The sequence below is a fragment of the Ipomoea nil genome, unplaced genomic scaffold (genome assembly GCF_001879475.1).
Source record: "Ipomoea nil cultivar Tokyo-kokei standard unplaced genomic scaffold, Asagao_1.1 scaffold0177, whole genome shotgun sequence".
Classification (NCBI taxonomy): Eukaryota; Viridiplantae; Streptophyta; class Magnoliopsida; order Solanales; family Convolvulaceae; genus Ipomoea; species Ipomoea nil.
The window spans coordinates 23,508-49,400 of record NW_017616605.1 but is presented as its reverse complement, the minus strand read 5'-3'; the positions used below and the strand labels follow the sequence as shown (position 1 = coordinate 49,400).

The 25,893-nt window shown below is 43.9% G+C and overlaps 3 protein-coding genes across 3 annotated transcripts; 2 read left to right on the top strand and 1 right to left on the bottom strand.

Annotated features, from left to right (window-relative positions):
- Window positions 1-2,462: 2,462 nt before the first annotated feature.
- LOC109178457 lies at window positions 2,463-4,858 on the top strand. The gene is made up of 4 exons (XM_019328093.1): window positions 2,463-3,019; window positions 3,140-3,192; window positions 3,336-4,187; window positions 4,386-4,858. Exons 1-4 carry the CDS (start codon window positions 2,463-2,465, stop codon window positions 4,856-4,858), a joined length of 1,935 nt encoding a protein of 644 aa, XP_019183638.1.
- Window positions 4,859-16,295: 11,437 nt separating this feature from the next.
- On the bottom strand, window positions 16,296-18,145 carry LOC109178449. The gene is made up of 2 exons (XM_019328085.1): window positions 17,615-18,145; window positions 16,296-16,625 (listed from the first exon to the last, which is right to left on the bottom strand). The coding sequence occupies exons 1-2, from the start codon at window positions 18,143-18,145 to the stop codon at window positions 16,296-16,298; spliced, it is 861 nt and encodes a 286-aa protein (XP_019183630.1).
- Window positions 18,146-21,212: 3,067 nt separating this feature from the next.
- Window positions 21,213-25,886, top strand: LOC109178300 (eukaryotic translation initiation factor-like). Its single transcript, XM_019327927.1, has 8 exons — window positions 21,213-21,604; window positions 22,200-22,271; window positions 22,811-22,906; window positions 23,030-23,182; window positions 23,483-23,580; window positions 23,736-23,823; window positions 23,972-24,322; window positions 24,420-25,886. The coding sequence occupies exons 1-8, from the start codon at window positions 21,443-21,445 to the stop codon at window positions 25,632-25,634; spliced, it is 2,235 nt and encodes a 744-aa protein (XP_019183472.1). The 5' UTR covers window positions 21,213-21,442; the 3' UTR covers window positions 25,635-25,886.
- The last annotated feature ends 7 nt before the right edge of the window (window positions 25,887-25,893 follow it).

Genomic DNA, 25,893 nt, shown 5'->3' with positions numbered 1-25,893 from the left:
TTTATTTATATATTGTCAAGTATATGTACTATAGGCTTTAATTGCAAATCATATTAATAAATGTTTTTATCTATAAGAAAATTTAATTTCATAATTTTTTTATTGTATATTGTTTGATTTCCTAATTTTTAAATTTTTTTTTATAAAAATGTGTGTGTGTGTGTGTGTGTGTCTATATATATATATATATATATATATATATATATATATATATATATATATATATATATATATATATATATAAAATTATTTTAATGTACACTTTTTAAATCTCATGTGGTATGTTATAACACAATTCTTTATAATATATGCTAACAAGATGTGATGTTCGATATAACAACCAATTTAATATTGTTAAAGAAAAATACATTTCAGAATAAGTTTTAATTTCATGATTAATATTTTATTTTATTGTTTTTAAAATATTATAAATATTAAAATTACTTAAATTTTATGCCGTGCATCGCACGGGGCAAAAACTAGTATAAATGAAGGGTATAACCTTCATCCACACTTATTATGTTTTTGAAGATATATATTTGATTGACTATACATCAATATTATTGAAAATTTCGCAGTGTTATAAGGGAAATTTATAACATTGTCATGTAATGCTTTAATTGCAAGCTAAGTTTTTTTTTTTTTTTTTTTTTTTTTTTGAAAATAGCTAAGTTATTTTTTAAAATCACAACAATAAAAAATATTATTTCTCAAACATTAAACTTATATGTAAAATGATACAATTAAGCTCAAAATCTAAATAATACTTATTATTGTAATTTACTTTGCTCTCTAGGGTTTTCTAGAGTTCTCTCCTCCCCTAGGGTTTGCTAGGTTTTCATACGGTTTTCTTGAAGCTTCTCCGGTGATCTGTACCGGCTTGCGACGCTAGTCGCACATGCTACGAACGACATGGCAGCAACGGAGGCGGACGGTGTTGCGGCTTTGACTCGGCGGTGGGCTGATATAGTTTTGGATGAGGAGGAGGACGCCGTGTTTGCGCCGGCGGGGACGACGGAAGGAGACGAACAGGCGGAGAAGGAACAGACGTGGGGAATTGTGGGGCGATTTCTGACAAATAAGATCATTAAAACGGAGTATATGCGTCAAGTCATGGCATCTGTTTGGCAACCGGTACGGGGGGTTCAGGTTTCGGAGATTCAACCGAATCTGTTCCTTTTTGTTTTTTATCATGAGACAGACGTGGAGTATGTACTGGATGAGGGCCCATGGTCGTTCAATAATCACTCGTTAGTTTGCAAGAAGGTTCTGGATGGGGTGCTACCGATTGATGTGGTGCTGAATACAATTGACCTATGGGTACAAGTGCATGATTTACCGATGGGCTACACGGGGGTACCAATTCTTGAGCAAGTCGGGAATTTTATTGGTACTTTTGTTAAGCTGGACGAAAGATTTATTGGGGCACCTTGGATCACATACTATCGTATTCGGGTGTCCATACCAGTGGATAAACCGATTAAGCGAAGAATGAAGTTGCTGAAAAGAGATAAAACGACATGTTGGGTTAATTTTAGGTATGAGAGATTGCACACGTTCTGTTTCTGTTGTGGTATGTTGGGACACTCCTATAAGTTTTGCCTAAAGGCTCGGGAAGCGCGAATACCGGTAGAACAATATCCCTACACTGCGGAGTTACGAGTGGGGGGAAATCGCGGGCCACGGGAGGTGGGGGCCCCCTGGTTAATTCCCCTTGGCGGAAAGCCGAAAGAATTTCCGGCGCAAGGGATCCCGAAGAGGCAGCCGGCAGTACGGAATGATCCGAGTGATGACGCCGAGAGGAGTGAGGCCGAAGAGGTGGTGGCTGCAGTGGCCAAGCGCCGTCGAGAGCATGAAGGGGATAGTACTGATGTGACGATGATGGAAAGCTCAAAAAACTTGTTTATGGCGGGTTCTAGATCACAGACCCGCCCAATCCAATGAGTACGCTGAGTTGGAACTGTCGTGGCTTGGGTAATCCACGGACGGTTCGAGAGGTGGTGGACATGGTGTCCCGTAAGCAACCCGACTTTGTATTTCTAATAGAGACCAAAGTGGCACGAGATCATGCTGAGCGGCTTCGTGTCACAATAGGTTTCGAAGGTTTGTTTTATGTTGACAATAATGGTTTGAGTGGTGGATTAGCGTTATTGTGGAAAAAGAATAATACGGCAAGGCTCCTCAATTACTCAAGAAACTGTGTTGATACTGAAGTAACTATGACAGGTCATCCGCCCTGGAGAATGACGTGTTACTATGGTTTCTCGAAGCGTAGTAGGCGTGCTGAATCTTGGGATTTGTTGAGAACGTTGGCGACAAAATCGAATCTCCCATGGGTAGTGGTAGGGGATTTTAATGATCTACTATATCAGTATGAGAAGAGAGGGGGAAATCTACATCCGAATAGCCTTCTTCGAGGTTTTGGGGAGACGATTGAGGATTGTGGATTGGCCCAGCTGTCGATGATTGGATATCCATATACCTGGGAGAAGGGGAAAGGGACTGCAAATTGGATTGAGGAGAAACTTGATAAGGTTTTGGTGACGAATGAGTGGCGTAATATAATTCCCCATGTAAAGGTCATGAATTTGAGAACTAGGAAGTCAGATCATTCGGCCATTTTCTTTACAATCCAGGAGGAAATAGGGAGAGATGGGGGTAGGAAGAGGGGTTTTCGATTTGAGATGGCCTGGTTATATGATGAGGGGTGTAGGAGTGTGGTGGAGCAGGCGTGGCAGGAAGGAAGGGGACAGGGTTTACAGGATTGTGTTCATTACTGTGGAAACCGGTTAACACGCTGGGGTGGGGGTTGGTTCCATAAGTATGGGAAACAGATTATGAGATTGAAAAGGGATCAACAGCGTTTGAGAGGACGCACTGACTCGGCCTCACTTGCCGAATTTCAGCGAATAGAGCAACTTCTGAGTCACACTGAGGCCCAAGAGGATGCATACTGGAGGCAGAGGGCCAAGCAGCACTGGCTCAAGGAGGCCGACGCTAATACCAAATTCTTTCACAGGTATGCCTCGCACCGAAAGAAAAAGAATACTTTATTTAAATTAATGAATGACAATGGGGATTGGTTGGAAGGGGAGCCTATGAGAAATACTATTCTGGATTATTTTAGTAATATTTTCAGTTCTGGGAATCCGGGATCTGGAGGGGAATTTTTTGGGGGATACAACCCAGGGTGTCACAGGCACAGAATGACTCACTATTACGGCCCTTTAATCTTGAGGAGGTAAAAGATGCATTGTTTGCAATGTATCCTGATAAGGCACCGGGACCGGATGGAATGAATCCGGGTTTTTATCAGCATTTTTGGGATGTGGTAGGGAGGGATGTCGCGAGCTTTGTGCTTAACTGCCTTGAATCTGGTGAGCTTCCATCTGGTTTGAATGAAACAGATATTGTGTTGATCCCTAAAAAGAATAATCCAGAGTTAGTAACTGATTTACGCCCTATAGCACTTAGCAATGTGATTTACAGGATAATTGCTAAAATGATGGCTAATAGAATGAAGCCTTTGATGGAAGGGATAATATCCGAGTCACAAAGTGCTTTTATCCCGGATAGGTTGATAACGGAAAATATTTTGTTAGCTGCAGAAGTAGGACATTTTCTGAATCGGAAACAGTGTGGAGTGGGGGGATGGGGTGCACTTAAGCTAGACATGGCTAAGGCATATGATCGTATGGAGTGGCCCTTTCTCCGTAATATGATGGTGGCGTTAGGGTTCCATGATAAATGGGTTGAATTGATTATGAAATGTGTGACCACAGTTTCCTACAGTATTCTGGTGAATGGCTCAAGGAGTGACCCAATAATACCCACGCGTGGTTTAAGACAGGGAGATCCGCTGTCCCCATACTTGTTTATTATCTGTGCAAAGGGGCTTTCGTTGTTACTACAACAGGCTAACAACACGGGGTTAATTCATGGATGTAGAGTGTCAAGAGGCGCCCCCCAAATCTCTCACTTATTCTTTGCGGACGATAGTCTTTTATTTTTTAAGGCTAATGTGGAGGAGGCAAATGAGGTAAGGAGATGCCTGACAGTATATGAGGATCTATCTGGGCAGGTGGTAAACTACCATAAGTCAAGTATTTGCTATAGCAGAAATACGAGTAATATGGATAGGGAAAGTGTGGTTCAAGTCTTGGGGGTGGGGCAGGCTCCGAATTTTGGTAAGTATTTGGGTTTACCTTCTTTTGTTGGAAGGAACAAGAAGGCAGCTTTTGCATATATTGAAGATAAAATACGCCAAAGGATTGGATCATGGAATAAAAGGCTGCTTTCTCAGGCAGGGAAAGAAATATTATTGAAAAGTGTGGCACAATCTATGCCTACCTTTTCAATGAGTGTTTTTTTGCTACCTTTATCAGTATGCACGGCTATAGAGAGGACCATGAATAGATATTGGTGGGACTCTGGGGCAGATAACCGAATACACTGGAAGGCTTGGGACAAATTATGCGTCCCTAAGAAGTATGGTGGATTGGGATTTAAGGATTTACATGCGTTTAATATAGCTATGTTGGGAAAACAGGCATGGCGAATGCTCACTAAACCTGATTCCTTAGTAGCTCGTGTTTATAAAGCCCGGTATTTTCCCAAAGGTACTTTCTTTGATGCACAGATAGGGAATAACCCCAGTTTTTGTTGGCGGAGTATAATGGCAGCAAAGAGTATAATTTGTAGTGGGGTCAGACGAAGGATTGGGAATGGGGAATCTGCACTCATATGGACTCACCCATGGTTGTTAGATGAGCAGGATCCTATGGTACAAACAGAGATGCCAATACAGCTACGAGAGGCCAGAGTGGTGGGTTTAATTGATCAACAAACTGGTACATGAGATAATGATATTTTAACAGATTTATTTCAACCTACGGATGTGGAAAGAATTATGAGGGTACCTGTATCCCGGGATTATAATGATGCGTGGTATTGGTATGGGGACCCAAGAGGATTATATTATGTGAAAAGCGGGTACAGACGGTTGGTGGGAGATTATGAGAATAATCATGGGGCATTTGCGAATTGGTTAGCCTTGTGGAGACTCAAAATCCCACCAAAATGGAAAATGTTTTTTGGAGGGCCATTTGTGATATATTGCCTACAACTACAAACTTGCTTTTAAAGAGGGTGGATGTGAACCCATATTGTGCCATGTGTGGGATATCACAAGAAAATACAATGCATGCATTAGTCTTGTGTGACTTTGCAAGAAACATTTGGGAACAATCCAACCTTACAATCCCCAATATTGTCACGATATTTTTCATGTTTGGTTTGGGGAACTACTAAATATTTTAGATTCTGATGGAATGTTATATGCAGCATCAATTCTATACAATATTTGGAGAGCTCGAAATGGTGCAGTTTGGGAGGCATATTTACCACGCCCGGGTTCCCTACTCAGAGCCGCTGCTGCTGCCAAGACCGCATGGATCCAATCCCGCCCCATCTCGGCTGCTACTACCTCCGCTACACACGCTGCTTCGATGCCGAGAGGGGACGAGCGCCGCACTGCCCAACACCGCCCCACTGCCGACCGAGAAGCTGCCAACGCCGCCGGTCACTCCGTGCCGTTGGTAAGAAGATGTCGGGTCGATGCGGGATATTTACACGAGACAGGCAAGGCCACTGTAGGGGCTGTTTTGCTTGATGATGATGGAGCTTACATCTCGGCCCTAACCGCACCATTACCGACTTGTGTATCACCACTTATGGTTGAGGCTTTGGCGTGCAAGGAAGTTTTATCATGGTTAAAGGATCGAGGGGAACAGAGTATCGAGATTTACACGGATTGTTTGACACTACAACGCTATCTTACAACACCAACCACTGCGTTTCGTTCTTACGTTGGCTATGCCATTGACAGCTGCAGGCAGATTGCCACTTCTTTTCAGTCATGTTCTTTTAATTTTATTTCTAGATCAGACAATTATTTAGCTCATGCTTTAGCTACTACGGCTTATCAGCAACTTGCTGCTATGTACTGAGATATCCACCCACCTGACATTATTTCAGCATTTTTCTAATGAAGCACCATAGAAAATTTTCAAAAAAAAAAAGCTCAAAATCTAAATAAAATATATAAATAAAAATAAGTCATATAATCAATAGAGATAAAATAAGGCGCAAGAATAAACGAAAAGTATACATAAAAACTTAAGTCAAAAGGGCCAAATAGCATTCATCATACTATGTAAAACCCTAGTTGCTAACACTGTGTCCCACCTCCATTGTCATATCTCACCATCCCCATCCCAAATATCCTCTATCATTCTTTTGCTATTAAAGAAAAAAAAACCATTAAAAATCTCCACCACCAAAATCACCATCATTTGTATAAATAAATAAATAAAAATCAAATAAGCCCCTTTAGCTTTATAAAAACAATTAATTAATTAATTAATTAATTATAACTATTAACTTTATACAAATAATAATAATAAAGTAAACACATAAACTTATCATTTGTTGTGCATCTGAATCCAATAATTAGTCATAATTATCTGCCAAATAACCGGTAATTAAGATTTCAATAACCAAACCAACGATAGTCAATGGCAAACATTCTGTCAGCAACATTGACCTCTTCTTCAAAGGAACTTTTCCGGGGTGCTTTGTCCGACGAATGGAACTTTTCCGGCATGTGCGCCTCTGTTATTTGACCCCTGTATGTAGATGGTGGTTCTCTGAAATGGCGCCTGGAGTATGGACTGCATTGGAGATGTGTGGATGTTCCCAGTTTCCGATGGTCCTCGATTTTTCCGGCCATGTTGGGGTGGTTCCGTCTGTGTTAGGGTGATTGCAATGGTGGTGAGTAAAGGTCCGGTGTGTTCTGTTTGTTATTCATCTTTTTGTGGATTTTTCTAATCTGAATTGGCGCTGGAGTTGGAGTGCGTTGGAGATGGATTAGGGTGCTCCCGTTCATCTGTCCGACGACCCTTGATTTTTCCGGTCAGTTTGGGTGGATTCCGTCCATGGATGGGTGTTTCCGGCAAGGGTGTTCTATGGCCATGTCGACTGTCTCTGTTGTTCACCGGCGTCGTCGATTCGCAGATGGAAGTTCGTGGGTGGTGGCGGTTCTCCGATGGTTGACCGGCGCTGGCCTCGGTATGGAAAGGGTGATGAATTTGGGATTTGCGTGATTCAAGGGATCATATTATTATGGTGATGATTTGATTCTTTCCATATCTTATCTGCAAACCGCGTTGGAGGAGATACGCACGTGGGGTTCTGCCGGACGTGCATGGATTATGGTTATTGAGACCAGGTATACCCGCGTAATGGTGGGTGGACCTGTTTCTTGGCACTATGGTTTAAGTATTTTCTATTACAAGGTTCTTAGCAAGGTGGATTTTATGGCTTGATGGTATGAGAGGTCGTTTAGAAACCTTATGGCGTGGGTTCGGCCCTCTCTTACAACGGTGAATTTCGAATAATTCTCCATACCTTTTGTAGACGCATTTACTGTTGCACTTTCATTCTTGATTTTTTGGAGAGCTATTAGCCTTAAATGTGAATGTGGTGCAGTGGTAGAGAGTGTGTACATTAAGTACCCCGGCCAGGGTTCAAATTTGCTTGCAGTGATGATTGTTGATTTATATTTTTTATGTGAAGCTCCCCCCCCCTCCCCCCCCCCCCCCCCCCCCCCCCGCCCGTGACATTGTTAACATATTCTTGAGACATAATAGATTTAATGATTCAAGTTAGTGTGGCGGGAGACATCCCAACTTGTTGGCGTGAGACCTGGGTTTGAGTCTTTATGGAGATTTGTTTTTACATTCAGCTCTTCAAGACTTTCGTTTGAGCCGTGCATGGAAATGCATGCAGCAGATTCGGAGGACCATAGTGCACGTGACCTGGTTTAGTTGTGCATCCCGGATTTTTTTGTTTTATTTTAAATGATTTATTTACATGTGTATTTGTTTGTTTTTTAATTTTAACGATTGGTTTAATCATGGGTATGCCCCGGTGTCACATGTTTTTGGACATTTGATTTATATTTACATCTCCGATTTATCAAAGTGATTCTAATCCTTATTCACCATAATTTATCCTCAGCGAGAATTCAACAAAGCGTGCATCCTGCTCAGGACTCCAACTACTTGCACTTCTCTATTCTTCTTGAGTCACTTATCTTGATAACGAAATTACCTCAATACCTCATTTTTTACTCCCACGTAACGATCCCTCATAAACAGTGGGTCGACTCGCACCAATAGCGGCACTGAGCGGCCGGAGATTGATTTAAAAGGCAGGCCCAACAGCTGTAACTACAATCCCTCGTCCCTCGTTTTTACTTTTATGTAACGATCCCACATTAACCGTGGAGTTGCAACTACAAGCTTGACCACTGTCAACTCATTCTGAAATTTTATCGTCCAGTTACCCATTGGTACTACATGAATTATCCCGAATTTGATTTTATCAGTGTTGCAAAATTTCCACATATGCGTTGGACGGCCGCCTAGCATATCACCATAATCAGTGGTCTAGGTGGCCGACTAGACCGCCTAGGCCGCTTAAGTGTGGACCGCCTAGTCGGCAGATTAGCTATTGTTCTTTTTTTTTTAATGGGTTATTCACTCAAAATGATATTATTTTGAGCAAAATAACCCTAAATTGTTCAAACTGTATATGTTTTTAAAGGTTAATCTTAAAAAAAATTATTAAAATATTAAATAATGTATGATAATTATTAAAGTTAATTACCGAAATGGTCCCTTGACTATAGCGAAATTACCAATTTGGTCATTACTATTTTTTAAACAAATTAAGTCCCTCAACTTTAAAAATCTTAACCAATTTGGTCCTCCGTTTGTTTGACCGTTAGTCAACCGTTAACTTGGGACCGAATTGGTAATTTTGCTATAGTCAATGGACCATTTGGTAATTAACTTTAGGGATGAGCAATTCAGTTTAGTTTTCTCGAACCGAACCGAACTAGTTTGGTTCGGTAATATACCGAACAACTGAACAGTATTGGATTCTTGTATAGCGAACGGTTCTATAAAAAATCGATCCGAGGGTAAAAAATTGAACTGAACCGAATACCGTTTGATTTTTAAAAAAAAAAAATCATAATAATAATAAATAAATAAATAAAAAGTAAATCCAAGTCTTTGCTGCTTGCTCTGCCGTTCAGCTCATATTCTCACGGGTATCTCTCGTAAATGTTTTATTTGATTTCTTTATGGTTTGTTATCAAAAGTTCTATATTATGTGTTTTGGTGTTTACATAGTCCATATCCAAAGTCTAATATATAACAAAATAGCAATTCAAAGCTCAAACGGTATTCGGTTCTAATAGTACAAATATCCACGTAATGCGGTCAAAGTACTGAATGAGAATAAAAATAATAGTAAAGGGGAATTTTATTGATCAAAAGTGGTCCTAGTGCAATCTAGATGGTTATTCCGAGGGCCGACTGACTGCGGTCGGGCAGCTCTGTAAATAACCTATTGATCGTCCAAAAGTCCCCCTCACCGTAGCCGCCGCGGGTACTTATAGCCTTTGGCCGGAGACAAACTTTCGGCCTACCGGCATGTGACCCACGTAGCCTCCACGCGTCTTCACCCGGCAAGCCCTATCTGTCAATGCGTAACATTGCCACGTGCTTCTTTTCATCTTCTTCGTCTCTTCATAAGGTAAAGGCACGTTGACCGATATCGGTCGGGAAGTCCCAGCGGTCGGGTCCGACCGCTTCGGCTAAACGACGCCCGACCTAAAGAGCCTGCCCAAACAACAAGAAAAACCCAACTCATGTCGGTCGGGATATATCCTACCAAGAGCCCCCCAGCCCGGGGCGTTTTGGACCAACCGGGATAAAACGGGACGGGATGTAAAGTCCATGCCACTCGGGTTTCGATCTCGACCGGCCAGCTATCATTCTCCCTGCCACGTGTCATCCCACGGGCGTCTCGAGGTCTGCAACGGTCAAATTGCCCACTTGCACATTTTCCCGCCAAAATTTTTCCTATATATAGGCCTTTCTGAGGTTCATTTTAACTTTTACCACCCCGTGAGAATCAGCCGGAGCTTCCCGATCAGATATTACTGTGCATCGGTCGAGCAACAGCCTTCAACTTCCCGACAAGCTTTACTACACCGGTAAGCCACTTTTTCTCATCTTTTAGTTCTCCTTTTAAGCTCTTTTTTTTATTCTTCGCTTAACGACCGACCCTGTTAACTTACTAACCCCGACCCGTTCCGTTGAACCGACCATCTCCTTTGTGAAGGGGATATGTCAAACTCGGATAGCCAGAACATCTCAGGAGCGGACTATGATGATGCGGTCGAAGAAATAAGCGAAGAAGTTGAGATCAAGGCATCTTCGCCTGAGGTCGTCGAGGTCGTTCAACGACCGAGCAAAAAGTCCGATCGAAGGAGCTCTTCCAGTTCAGAGAGCTCATCTAGCTCGAGCGGGTCGAGCGATAGCGATAGCAGCAGCAGCACCTCGACAAGCGGTCGTGAAACGCCGACCGTAGATGCTCGAGAGACGCCTACAAGAACTATTGGGGCGGATCATGAGGCCCCTGGTCCTTCCCACGATCGGGAAGCAACACCTGACCCGGTCAACGAAGAGACGACCACAGCCACAACCACCAAGCCAGAGTTCATATTCCTCAACAGCGAGAGTGTCGACCATCAAGAATGCCTACTAACAACTCGCGAAGCGGCAAATATCTCTGCAAGGCTAAGCGGTCGGGTGCAATTCGACACCCGTAGGAGTCTAGGAGGAATTAAGGAACGGCACCAGGGAAAATGGATCGGGATGCACTACGACTCGCTGCAAGCCCCGATCGTATTCCCGTTCACGGCCCTCTTGACCGCCTTCCTAGGGTATTATCGGTTCCTGCCCGCCCAGATATGCCTGAACGCCCACCGCATCTTGGCATGCTTTCCTCAGATCTGCTCTCGGCACAACGTCACGTGCTCGATGGAGCTCTTCAACTACATCTACACGGTCAAGCCGTTGGCAACCAAGTACGGAGGTGGGTTCTTGGTACTCCAGTCTCGGGATCACCTTTGCTCGATCGACGACCTCCCAGGCAATAACAAGGGATGGAAGAATAGGATATTCCCCGTTAAGTACGACCCCTGGATCCTCCCGGTCGACCGGACTTGGAGTACACACTACAAAAAACAAGTGCAACTGGCCGAGACCCGAGCACTCCGCGAGGCAACCTTCCGGATCTCCTACGAGTTCTACGAGTACAAAATCTTCCGGATGCGGGAGGCTTATGACAGCGCCCGGTTGCCGCCACCTCGATACGATCAGGAAGAAAAGTACAAACCTCGGTCGACGGGTGTATCAATCGCCGTAGCGACGCCACAAGTCGAGCCAACCGACGAAGGTCTAACATTAACCACACTTTCCTGACTCTTTCTTTCCGATTGATTATTGTTGTTTTAACCTTGTGTTTTTGTTTGCAGAGATGATTCGATTTCCGACTACCAGCACCCCGCGATCCCCCCGAGCTAAACTGACGCTCGGAAAGAAGAAAGCTGAGGCCGAGATATCGGCCGGGCAGAAGGTCGCTGACGCCGACGTCCCGACCGCCCAACCGGTCGGTGCATCTACTGTGGTGACGGGCAACACCACGACTGATGTGATGGCCCCTCGAGTTGCCGGGCGCAAAGGCAAAGAGCCGGCGTCTGAGAAGGAGATCGAAGACGCGGGCGCCCTTAAGTGCCGTCGCAAGCAAGAGCCTCCGACCGGGGTCATGACGAGCGGGGAACAAGATCTCATCACCCGACTGACCAATCTATGGCCGGTCGGGGAAGACAGAAGCAAGTGGACGCCGGCACAGATAGCTGAGCGTGGCGCCCAAGACCTGATCGAGGTTTGTCTTTCTATTTCCTTTGGTTTTATTTCTACAACTTTATTCATTCGAGCTAACCGGCTAACTTTGCAGGTCTCCCGAGCGCTCCAGAGCCTTCAATACCGGGCGCTGCTGGCCAATGAGGTCGAAGCTCTAAAGAAAGTCGCCGAGCAGCGTAAGACCGAGAACGCCGAGCTCTAAGAAGAGCTGAAAACGGCCAAGGAGGCTCAAGCGATCGCAGAGAAGGCCGCCCGGGTTGCGCTGAGGGAGGCCGACGAGCTGAAGACCCGGTTGGGCAATCTTGGAAGCTTGGCCAAGTTCCTATGCCAGGACGAGCCTACGGCCGATAAGTTTTTCTGCGAGCTGATGAAGAACAAGCTCGGGGAGGACAAGGTGTGGTCGATCGGCCACTGGGCTTACAAATCCGGCCAACGGGCCATGCGGGAGGAGACCTGGTCCATCATGGAGGAGGTCTTCGATGGCGACGACCTAAAGGTCGTGCTGACCACTCTCCTGGACGAGGTTCCTGACCCCGGCCTGATGCCGTTCACCGAAACATCTGCCCCGGACGCCCTAGCCGAGACCAGTGCGAACGCAGGCGAGAAGGACGTAGGAAAGGTCGTGTAGATTCCGACCGGTCTTGTATATCTCTTTTTTGTTGAACTTCATTTGACCGGGAGCCCGGTCCCGTTTGTGTTGGGCAACTTTTGAATTATGAATGAACGAACTTTTTTGCTTATCTTATACTTCGTCTTTTGAAAAAATTATTTGTTTCTCCTATACTTCGTTCGATATGAACGTTTTAATTTTTACGATCACTCGATCGTTCTTTTTGCGATCAACCTAATAACTCTCCTTAGCCCCCACTGTCGAACACATGAGGAACGAATGAGTGCGAGAGTAGTTAAGGAAGGTTGATCGGGCTATGCTCTCCCGGGTGGCCTGTTCTCCCGAGCGATGGCGTGACACGACCGTCCGCCGAAGATGAGCGTTTTACTCCGGACGCTAGAATCCGCCCAAATGAAATGTAGAGGATGTTAAAATCCATAAGGCTTTTACCCCTATCGGTCGGTCCCGAGGGAGAGGTGAACCTATATCGGCTATAACCGAACTTTTTAATCCCGGTATACTCAGGCAAGTTTTAGCGACATTGTGGTCGTTGGGCTTTCGCCCGACCGGGATATCGCCCGACTGGATTGTTGATGCCGAATCTTGATCAGAAGAAGTCACGATCGGAATAACTTGAAATTTAAGCAAACTACTTGCTATTTACATACTTTAACAGTCGATCGAGCCGCCGTGCACAGACGAGCGAGCAATCATCGATCGACCATACAAACTTTATTTCCGTTTGCAGACGGACATACCAATACACATTGTACATATGCAACAAAAGATGGGCGTGTCCACTCGCAGGTGGAGCCCCCACCCCATCCGAAATTACAAGACGACATTAATGTCGAAACAAAACCAAAATTTCAGAATTTCAAGTGTCATCGATTACTCGTCCGATCGTTGTTTCCAATCGGTAGGTGCCCGGGCGAATGACCGTTGTGACTACATATGGCCCTTCCCAATTCTGAGCTAACTTTCCTCCTTCCAGGGGTTGACTTGCTTCCCGTCGTCGTAGCACGTAATCTCCAACCTGGAAGTATCTAGGGTGAACCCATACGTCTTTAGTGCTTTTCACCCTCTTTTGATATTCGGCCATACGTCTGGCCGCAGTTTCTCTCTTCTCTTCTACACGATCTAGATCCACGACCATAGAATGTTCATTCTCTTCTGCATTGAACGACCGTTCTCTAGCGATCGGGATCCATGCCTCGATTGGTAAACGCGCCTCAGCACCATAGACAAGAGCAAACGGTGTTTCCAATGTTGCCTCGCTAGGGGTCGTGCGGTATGTCCAGAGCACATATGAGAGTTCTTCGGCCCAACTACGACCAGACGAGTGCAACTTCTTCTTCAGTCCTTCTAAGATAGTTCGGTTGGCATTTTCTACTTGGCCGTTCCCCTGCGGGTAAGCTATCGATGATCGGATTGAAGTCGTCCCGATCGTTGGCAAAAAGTTTTGAAAATATTGACTCACAAATTGTCGACCATTATCGCTTATCAAATGAACGGGGACACCAAACCGAGAAATTACATTCCGCCACAAGAATCTGGCGCATTGCTGGGAAGTAATCGTGGCTAGGGCTCGGCTTCAATCCACTTCGAGAAGTAATCGATCGCCACTATAACAAAGCACCTCCGACCGGATAGCTGCGGAAAAGGCCCCAAGATATCCACCCCCCATCGAGCGAACGGGATGGCGGTCGTGACCGGTTGATAAAAGGTTGCCGGACGACCAGGCATCCAGGCGTACAACTGGCATGTTTCACAACTCTTAGCAAACTTTTCACAATCAAGCTGGATGGACGGCCAGTAATACCCGATCACCATGATACGCCGGGCAAGCGATCGGCCTCCTTGATGTGACGAGCATATGCCTGAGTGCAACTCATTCATAACTAAGTCAGCTTCAAAGGAATTCAAACATCTCTGCAAAGGACCCCCATACGACCGCCTGTACAACCGGTCATCTTGCACCTGAAATCTTGGTGCTCTCAATTTCTCCTTTCGCGCCCGTTGTGGATCATCCGGCAACCGGTCATGCTGCAGGTACTCCATCAAATCGGAGATCCATGTCTCCTCAGCCGGTTGAATTGGGGCGACCGGTAAGCGGTGAATACTGTGCTTCGGGATCACTAAAATTCGAGCAATCTTGGACATATGCTCGGGTGCGTCTTGCGCTAGCTTCGACAGGATGTCTGCATCAGCACTATCCAGCCGGGGAACATGACGGACAGTATACGCCCGGAAGAAATTTAATTTCTCCATTGCTAAGTCGCGATAAGCTTGCAGCTGTTCTCCATTGATCTCGTAATCGCCGAGGACCTGCCCGACCACCAATGCTGAGTCGGTCTGTGCCCGGATATATTCAGCCCCCAAATCCCTAGCGCACTGTAATCCGTTGACAAAAGCTTCATACTCTGCATCGTTATTGGTCGGGGAAAATTGATACATCAAGGCATAGTACACCTTAAATCCCTCCGGGCTAGTGATCACAATGCCTCCGCCCGCTCCCTTCTTGCTACTTGAACCATCAGTAGCCAATGACCACCAAGCGGCCATAGGATCTTCTTCAATCGGAGGTTGGGTATCCCAAGCGGTGCACTCAACTAAAAAATGGCCAAAGCCTGGCCTTTGATCACAGGGCGTGGTCGGTAGTCTATCGCATATTGTGTCAACATTAACGCCCATTTGAGTAAGCGCCCGGATGATGAAGCGGTGCGGAGGACTGCACCGACCGGTTGGTCTGTCAAAACACGTATAGCTCGTCCTTGAAAATAGGGAACCAACTTATTCGCCGCTTTGTATAAGGCATAGACAACCTTTTCTAATCGGGAGTAACAGAGCTCGGGACCATGGAGAGCGTGGCTCACATAGTATACCGGTCGCTGCACCCCCTCCATATCTGTCCGGCACAACACCGCGCTTACAGCTCGATTGGACACGGCCAAATAAACATCAAGTTCTTCTCCGGGTTCGGGCTTAGACAGCACGATCGGGGACATCAAATACTCTTTCAGCTCATTAAAAACCAGTCGACATTCCTCATCCCACACAAACCCATTGACCTTTCAGAGCACTTTGAAGAACGGTAAAGCGCGCTCGGCCAATTTCGAGAGGAATCTGCTCAAGGCTGCCAGTCTCCCGGTCAATTGTTGGACTTCCCAGACGGTTGTGGGTGGTTCCATGTCGACGATTGCTTTAACTTTGGCGGGATTTAGCTCAATCCCCATCTTCGTCATCATATAACCGAGAAACTTCCCGGTCTGCACAGCAAATGTACATTTCGTCGGGTTCAAACAAAGTTGGTATGTTCGCATGATCTGAAAGCACTGTCGGAGGTCCCGGGTGTGGTCCGCTCGGTCCCGACTCTTCACCAGCATATCATCAATGTAAGCTTCCATCGTCCGGCCTAGCAGGTCCTCAAAGAGCATGTTGACCATGCGTTGATACGTTGCTCCTGCATTGCGTAGACCGAACGACATGACCCGGTAGCAATATAAACCATCAGCCGTGGCAAACGCCGTTTTGCTCTCATCTTTGTGGCTCATCATAATCTGATGATAACCTTTGAAAGCGTCCATGAAGCTCATCAACTCGGCCCTGGCCGTTTCATCGACCATCTGATGAATACTCGGCAGGGGATAAGGATCCAACGGGCATGCTTTATTTAGGTCGGTGAAGTCGATGCACATTCTCCAGGATGGAGGCTTAGGGACCAACACTATATTGGACACCCACTCGGGATACGTGACCGGGTGAATGTACCCGACCGCAGCCATCTTCTTCACCTCTTCTCGAACGAACTCTCCGCGATCGGAGGACAAATACCGGGTCTTCTAAACAATCGGTTTAGCTGCAGGGTCTACAGCCAACCGATGGCAAATAACCGTTCGATCAATCCCGGACATATCATCGGGTCCCCATGCAAATATATCAGCAAATTCCCGGAGGATTGCTAACACTTCCAATCGCAGTTCAGTGGTAAGGGCCCAACCGATCTTTATCTTTCTCTCCGGCCGATCTTCCGACAAAGGAACCTCCTCTATCTCTTCAGATGGCTCGGGCTGTTCTTTCCGGTCCTTAACAGCCTCCCGGATGATTGTGTTTACACGGGAAGAACCCGCATCACGCCGATTCACTGCTCGGGTATAGCATTTTCTGGCCGACTGAACGTCACCGCGGAGAAATCAAACCCCAGCCGGGGTGGGAAACTTCATGCACAGGTGAGGCATAGATATAATTCCCCCAACCTTCATAATGGCCGGGCGGCCTAGAATGACGTTGTGGACGCAGTGAAGATTCACGGCCACAAATTCCATCTCCGTCTTTACTGACTTGGGCGGAGTTCCTAGCTCAACCGGGAGGACGATTTTTCCTTCAGGACGAATGGTAGCCCCGGTGAATCCTGACAGTGGTACACCGACCGGCATCAGCTCCGGCGGTCAAGTTTTAGCTTCTCAAAAACGTCCAAATAAAGGACATTAACACTGCTCCTGGTGTATAGCATCACCCTTTGTACGTCGACTCCCATGATGTCGATCATAACGACAAGCGCCTCCATCTCGGTGTCTCCACTCTCGGGTTGATCTTCCAAAGAAAAGGTGATCGGCTTCATCTTTTGCCTCTTACCGGTTTCCCGGGAGTTGACGATCGCGACCGGGCAAGGATTTCAAGCTTGAGAAGCATCTTCCAAGCCCCCAAACATAACATGAATGGTCGGCTTTGAGGTTTGCCGACCACTCGAAGGTGGATCGGGATCACGCCGGTCTTGATCTCTCCAGTCTTGGTTTGATCGATCGGAGCGATGGGAGCGTCTGTGATCCTTCCTTTCAGATGGTTTTTTGCTCTCTTCTCTCTTCCCCACACACTTATCCAACTTCCCCAATTGGAGCAAGTCTTCCAACAATTGTTTCAGATGGGTGCATTCCTCCGTGTCATGCCCAGCACACCGATGATAAGCACAATGTTTCGACTTATCCGGCCCATCCGGTCCCAGATGAGGTAGACGAATAAGGTTGCAGGATTAGGCATATTGCATGGCTTCCGCAGCCGATCGGTTTAACGCTGTGAAATCTCCCGACCGTGCTTGCGGTCCGGGATGGTCTTCACCCGATCGATGGTCTGATCGACCGGAAGCTTTTCGGGAAGATCCGACCTCCTGAGAGCGTTTGACGGCATTTGCCTCTCCAGCATTGGCATAATCTGTCACCCTTCGGAGTGCTTCTTCATAGGTAGTAGGCGGGTGGAATATAAAATCATGATACAAATAACCCGCCCGGAGAGAAATATGCAGCATGTGAATGGCTGTTAGGTCGTCCATAGGCTCGACCTCTCCGACCGCCGCTTTCCACTTGACTAGGAAATCGGTCAAGCTTTCTCCCTCCAACTGTTTAGCCTTCTCGAGGTACATGTAAGGCTTCCGGACAACTTTGGAAGTGACAAACTTTCGGGTAAACTTCGTCGCCAAACTAGCAAAATCAGAAATAGACCCCGGTTGCAGTGTTCTGAACCACTCGGCCGCCTGACCAGAAAGCGTCGAATAAAAAGCCCGGCACATCATAGCGTCAGTCACGCCCATCATCAACATATTGCCATAGTAAGTGTTGATGTGTACCTCCGGGTCTGTCCGGCCGTCATATTCTTTGTTTCCAGGGATTCGCAAATCAAGCGGGTAGGGTTGAGCCATGATCCCCGCCGTGAAGGGTGTCCGCAATAATGAAGTGGTATGATCGGGAGGGGGCCTTGAGGCATGCTCATTCTGCTAGCGAGTGAATTCTGCTCGAAGATCGTTTAACATTCCTCGGGTTTCGTCTTGCTCGACCGTGCGGGCTGGTTCCCGAGCCCGGCGACGACGATGTGCTTGAGCCCCACTATGTCTTGATGACCCCGATTGACTGGTTGCTCGCATGGGAGAATCAACCGAGCGCCTATTTGGATCCTGCGGTCCCAATCTTTGCCTCATTACTGGTCGGAGTCGCTCACATGCACTCGCTCGATTGGCTTCTAACTCGGCCTCTTCAGCCGCCTGATAATGTATTTCCTGCCGTGGTTCCTCCATGACCTCGGCCCCCTTCAACCCCAACCTCGAGCGAGCCGAGCGCCTAGCCCGGGGAGCTGGCTGAAGCTCGGGCTCGATCGGCATGGTCGGGTAATTCGGGGGAGCGGAAGCTGGAGCCGTGTACGCAGGCATGTATGGCGAGTAACCGGCCGGTGGATAATACATTGGAGTTCCGGGCCAACATCCATATTGAGGAGGTGGAACTGGATATGGATAACTCGCCGGGAACGGATACTGCTGACCGGGCGTTGGATATGTCGGTTGAATATAATTGACCGGGTTGGGAGCTGCCAATCGAGGAGGCGAAAGGTTGAGATTGAGGTCAACTGTTTGACCTTGGTGCTGAGTGTAAGCGTGGTCGGATGAACTTGCTTCCTCATCCTCCGGTGCTTGGTATATGAACGGAAACATGGTGATGATCGGGAATCTGGTACTCGTCTACGATAACTTTTCGTACCCGGGTCCCCATAGATGGCGCCAAAATGATAGTACAAATATCCACGTAATGCGGTCAAAGTACTGAATGAGAATAAAAATAATAGTAAAGGGGAATTTTATTGATCAAAAGTGGTCCTAGTGCAATCTAGATGGTTATTCCGAGGGCCGACTGACTGCGGTCGGGCAGCTCTGTAAATAACCTATTGATCGTCCAAAAGTCCCCCTCACCGTAGCCGCCGCAGGTACTTATAGCCTTTGGCCGGAGACAAACTTCCGGCCTACCGGCATGTGACCCACGTAGCCTCCACGCGTCTTCACCCGGCGAGCCCTCTCTGTCAACGCGTAACATTGCCACGTGCCTCTTTTCATCTTCTTCGTCTCTTCATAAGGTAAAGGCACGTTGACCGGGAAAAGATATCGGTCTGGAAGTCCAGCGGTCGGGTCCGACCGCTTCGGCTAAACGATGCCCGACCTAAAGAGCCTGCCCAAACAACAAGAAAAGCCCAACTCATGTCGGTCGGGATATATCCTACCAGGTTCGATTCGGTTTTTATCGAACAATTCAACTCGGTTCGAGTTTTTATCGAGCCATTCGGTATACAAGAATCTATTACCGTTCGGTTGTTCGGTATATTACCGAATCTAACTTGTTTGGTACGGTTCGGTTCGAGAAAACTAAACTGAATTGTCCACCCTTAAAATTAATTACCACAATGATCCCTTACTTATAGCGAATTACCAATTTGGTCCCAAGTTAATGGTTAACTAACGGTCACACAAACGGAGGATCAAATTAGTTAAGATTTTTAAAGTTGAGGGACTTAATTGGTCAAAAAAAAATAGTCAATGACCAAATTGGTAATTTCGCTATAATCAATGGACTATTTCGGTAATTAACTCTAATTATTATTATTCTTTAAAAAATTATTAAAAATTTTAAATAATTTTTTTAAAAATAAAAAATAGACGAACGAAGTGCGGGGCGTTTTATACTCCGTATTAATCCTATATATAATAAAGCCATATGGTCTTGTGAAAATTAAATGGTGATAATCAACATTTAATTTTCACAATACCATAATAATATTGTTAATTATAATAACAATAATAATAATAATAATAATAATTGCAATAATAATAACGATAATAATTTCCACTTACATTTTCTAATATATATATATATATATATATATATATATATATATATATATATATATATATATTTATTTATTTATTTATTTATATTTCAATTTCTTCTGGCAAATTATTGTGTGAACGATGGTCCACATAATTGTATGGATCATGAATATCAAATACATTTTTAATATATTAAAAATACATTATTTTTATATTGAAAGTACCTTACATACATATATAATGTACCCTTAGTATATTTAAAATATACTTTTTAATGCATGCAACCCCAACGTTCATAAGTTTGAAATTAATATATGGCATAGCTAGGCGGCCTAATATTTAAGATTGTTAATGTGCATATTGAGGACTACAGAGACAAAGATGCGTTATTCGTGGATTCATCGGATACTATCCAACAACACTCTCCAACTTAATTGACGTGAAGTAGGCTTAGTAACATTAAGATTATATTCTCGAATTATTAGTTCTCATCTTTTATTGATTACACACTTAATTCGATAGTATTTGGAAGAAAAAATCAATGTTCGAACTGAGATTGTAATTTTGGTCTTTAAAGGTCAATTGTATGTTGCTACATCTGAGTTAGAAATCTCAAAAATCTAAAAATTTTGATCCGTGGTGACTCTAAAATTGTAATTCAATTACTATTGTAGTTTACTAAATTCTTAAAAATTTGTAATATTAAATACTATGTACTAAATTTTTAATATAGATTAAGATTTGTAGTAATCACTCACCTTAAATATTATTTTAATTGTAAATATATTTATGTTCATAATTTTATCATAGGAATAATTATTAAATAACAAAAATTTTATATATGAATAAACCTCATGCATATAAAGTATATTTTTATAACATATTTTCCGTGCATCGCACGGGACAAATACTAGTTACAATATTTAAATTTGATAGGTAAAAATTACGGAGTATATATATATATATATATTTTTTGAAAGGTAATTACGGAGTATATATTTGTATGATTTTCAGAAAAAAAAAAAAAAAAAAAAAAAAAAAGTACATAAATTATGCCAAAAATAAAATTTATATCTTTCACTGAAAAAAAGGGTTTTTCTCTTCTTACATCATACCCAACCACTTCCGGATTTCCCCGCCCCTCATCTCATTCCTTCTCCAAGTAGGATAGGAACAGTAATCTTTATATATATATATATATATATATACATACGCCCGTGTCCGTCTAGCAGTGTAGACGAAATCTACGCATATCCGGCTAGGTTTCCGATTCTTGCTTTGTTGAATTCCTTCCCTTTGTTCCGGCGGTGAGCTTGCTACTGAGTTGTTTGGACGGCGAAGCATTGAGCTATGCAGACTGCGCAGACGGTTTTGAGCTTGAGACCAGGTGGTGGGAACCGGGGAGGAGGAAGTAGAGTGTTTGGGCCTCGCTTTGATTTCCCGTCGACTGCCAGCTTTGATCTCCCTGTGTTTCGCCCTCATGGCGACTCTTCTGCTCTCCATTCCTTCAAGGTTGGTGATTTTATTGGCTTTCCTAGATCCGTTACTCTTTTCTCTATCTAATCAAGTGTTTTGGCTGAACCCTAATCGTCTGTTTTGTTGGTTTATATCAAATTTTTACGAAGAAAATTTGTATACTAGTACCAGATTTTGTCAATCTGGCTACATTACATGAATTCGGATGTGATTAGGGTTTTTGGTTTAAGATTGAACTTTGGGCTAGTGGTATCTTGTATGCATGAAGTTCATTATTCCTTGTATTCATGTTTGCCTTGTCAAATATGCTAACATGAGCAGTACTATGCATTGGCAGATTCTTTTTGGTTGGGGTCCTAAATGTGATGTTTTTTACATTAATTAATTTTACCAGTAAAGTAGGAATCTTTCCATTGAATGTGTCTGTGGATTGGGGATCAAAATTCAAGACTAAAATTTTCATTTAAAGTTGGAATCTTATATTGAGCAAAGTATGAACATGTACATTAAAAAACACAGCCAAAGTGGCAAAGTATTTTGCTTTTGCCCAATGTAGTGCAAAGTGCACAGTGCACCATTTTTACTAGGAGCAACTTATGTAGTTGTGTTTAATACTATTCTATAATTGTAGACTGGAGATTCTCAATTTGAGGCACGGGAATGCATTCGATATAGTCGAGAGCAGCTTCTTCAACTAAGGGAGGTAAGAATCACATATTGAGTATTTATTGTTTCCTTCTCATGGTCATCAAGGTTAGAAATTAGAATATTACCCTTCCTCATTTAAAGGTCCTAGTGGACCAGGCTGGGCCAATTACTTTATAACCATTTGGGATATATGGCTAGGATTCTTACCCTTGAGTCCTTATTGATCCAGTTAGGCAAATTATATGTGGACCACTGATAAATATTCATTTTTAATATACCAAAGGTTCCATTTTTAGGTAAGGAACCTTCAGTACATTAAAAATGAACATTCAATATATAAAAATAAACCTTCTTTATATTAAAAATGAACATGTATGTTGGTGGTGTATCTTGCAAGGTGGATCATGGTCCACAATATAATGATGGATCCAGTAAGCTGTATACTTTGTTACCATTGTATTTACATTTTTCTATCGACCTTTGCATAGTGGGGAGTGGTTTGATTCCCTGTAAAATTAATAGTGGAACTCCATAACCACTCCTGCTTTTAATTTTCATTCTAGTGCCCATCTGACATTTGATGTTCTCTACCAGGTGGTCGATATCCTTGAGGGAATATTGAAAGCCAAACGGGAAGTTGAATCTGAACTATCTGGTGAAAATGCCAATCGGGCCCATCGAGAAAACAATGTGGGTGAATGATAGATGTGATAGCGAAGTCCATTTTTCCATTTTTACTTATAATTTAATGATTCGCGTGAACAATTTATACTTATATTTTTGTTATCTAATATGGTTATATTTTTTTTGCAGTTACAAAATCAATCCCAAATCCGTCATACTGAACCTAATAACCGTGATTGGCGGAACCGGTCAGCACAATTTTCTGTGCAAAAAGAAGAAAGATCATGGCACAATCAACCCAACCCAGAGGCTGTCAGAGCTCAAATCTCTTCGAACCAAGGGGTAATCCATCTTTAATTTGCTTAATTGTTGTATCATTTGGTAATTTCGACTGCTTTTCTTTAAAAGCTGTTGTTTAATATGGAACCATACTTTAAAATGGTGCTGTCTAATAAATTATCTTCATGCCTTAAGATAAAATATGTTTTACTAGTACGGTGTGAGTGTGTTTGCACTATTTTATATACACCCTTTTTTTCATTCGTGAAATCCAGTTTGGTGATAAAGTTTGCCAAATACCTCTATCATACATAGTTGCGTTTGGTCTCTGAGGAACTCCGTTTTTCTGTTGATTTGAATCAGGGAGGACCAGCTCCTGCTCTAATCAAAGCCGAGGTACCATGGTCTGCCAGAAGGGGCAATGTTTCTGAAAAAGAACGCGTTTTGAAAACCATAAAGGGGTAATACACATCTTTCTTTATTCTGTTTATCACATCGCATGCTATTGAACACCTAATTTGGTCGCGGGTGTTCTTTTGACTTCCTTAAATTGGTGCTTTGACAACTGTGTCCGCTTACCCTTTCTGATACTGACTTTTCTTTTTTATAATTGCAGCATACTTAACAAGCTGACCCCTGAAAAGTTTGATATCCTTAAAGGACAGCTTATAGATGCTGGGATAACTAGTGCCGATATTTTGAAGGTTCTCCCATGCCTGTTTTACTTGTCTAATGGATTACTCTTACTTTATGTGTTTCTCTTTTTGTTATTAGTTCTTTGTAGTTTTAACTTTCTTTCTTGTCCTGAAAGCTCAATCATTATCTAACTCCTTGATTGCATAATCCCCTCAGGATGTTATTACCTTGATATTTGACAAGGCTGTACTGGAGCCAACATTTTGCGAGATGTATGCCCAATTGTGTTCAGACCTCAATGAGAAGCTGCCTCCATTTCCATCTGATGAACCTGGCGGAAGAGAAGTAACGTTTAAGCGAGTGCTCTTGAATAATTGCCAGGAGGCCTTTGAAGGTGCTGACAAGCTGCGGGAAGAGGTGCAACAGATGACTGCTCCTGAGCAGGAGTCGGAACGCAGAGATAAAGAAAGGTTGGTCAAATTGCGCACTCTTGGAAACATGCGTCTTATTGGAGAGCTTTTGAAGCAAAAGATGGTTCCTGAAAAAGTTGTTCATCACATTGTTCAGGTATGTGGTGCCCTTAGTAACTTTCTCTTCCATCATCCCTATTTTGTTGTCTATCAAATGATCAAGACTGATCTTGCATGTTTTATAATGTCAACAGGAACTGTTAGGGCAGGATCCGAAAAGCTGCCCAGAAGAGGAGAATGTTGAAGCTATATGTCAGTTCTTCAACACCATTGGTAAACAGCTTGATGATAACAAAAAGTCGAGACATATCAATGATATTTATTTTAGCCGAATGAAAGAGTTATCCACAAATCCTAAGTTGGCTGCACGGCTTAAGTTCATGATCCGTGATGTTCTTGACTTGCGTGCAAATCACTGGGTTCCAAGGCGTGAAGAGGTTAAAGCCAAAACTATCACTGAGATTCATTCAGAGGCAGAGAAGAATTTGGGCTTGCGTCCCGGTGCTACTGCGAGTATTAGGAATCCTCATGGTATTGCTCCAGGGAGTACAAGTCTTGGTGGCTTCCCCATTAATCGGATGATGCCAGGAATGCCAGGGACAAGGAAGATGCCTGGGATGCCTGGACTTGATACTGACAACTGGGAAGTTCCAAGATCACGTTCAATGCCAAGACGCAATGGACCAATCATTGAGCCTGCTGGGCGTGCTCAACCGCCACTTATTGGCAGATCACCATCATTAAATCCAAGATTTCTTCCGCAGGGTAGTGGTGGTCAGGTCAATGCACCCATACAAGCTAATGATGCATCCCAAGTTCCTGTCTCAACCAGACAACCTCCCACTGCATCTGGTTCTCCAGCGACTGAAAGAGTGCAGACTCCACCAGAAAAACATAACCCAGTTGAACTCAAGAGGAAAACTGTTGCACTTTTAGATGAATATTTCAGCGTTCGGCTTTTGGATGAAGCCTTGCAGTGTGTTATGGAACTGAACTCCCCCCAATATTTCCCTGAGGTTGTAAAGGAAGCCATTGCCCTTGGATTAGACAAAAGCCCACCCTGTGTTGAACCAGTAGCAAAACTTCTCAGCTACTTATTTTCTAAGGAGATCTTTTCTTCTAGGGATTTGAGCACCGGATGCCTGCAATTTGCTGTTCTGTTAGATGATCTTGCCATGGATTTGCCAAAAGCACCAGCCAATTTTGGTGACATCACCGGAAAACTAGTTTTGGCAGGGGGGATAGACTTTGGTGTCATCAAGGAGATCCTGACGAAGGTGAGTGATGACTTGTACCAGAAAGACGTATTTTCTGCTGCAATGCGTGTTGTCAACTCCAGCCCATCTGGCAAAGCGGTAATAGATTCACAGGCACCTGATGTTGAGGCCTGTCACAGTTTGTTCCAGTAAAGCTTCACATGACAAGAAGAGACATTTCCTGCACACTGTTAGGCCATTTTTTTTTTTTTTTAAATTTTATTGACAGAGCTATAGTATTACTAGTTATATGATAGCATGAAAGCTGTGGAAAATTTTTCTAGTGAGCTAGTAGAAAGCCATTGTTTCATTCAACTATTCAAGGTAGAAAGATAATAGTTCCTTTGTGTTTTTTTTTTTAAATCCTGGGGCAAAGGTTAATTGTACCACTCTCCAGGCAATTTTGAATTTT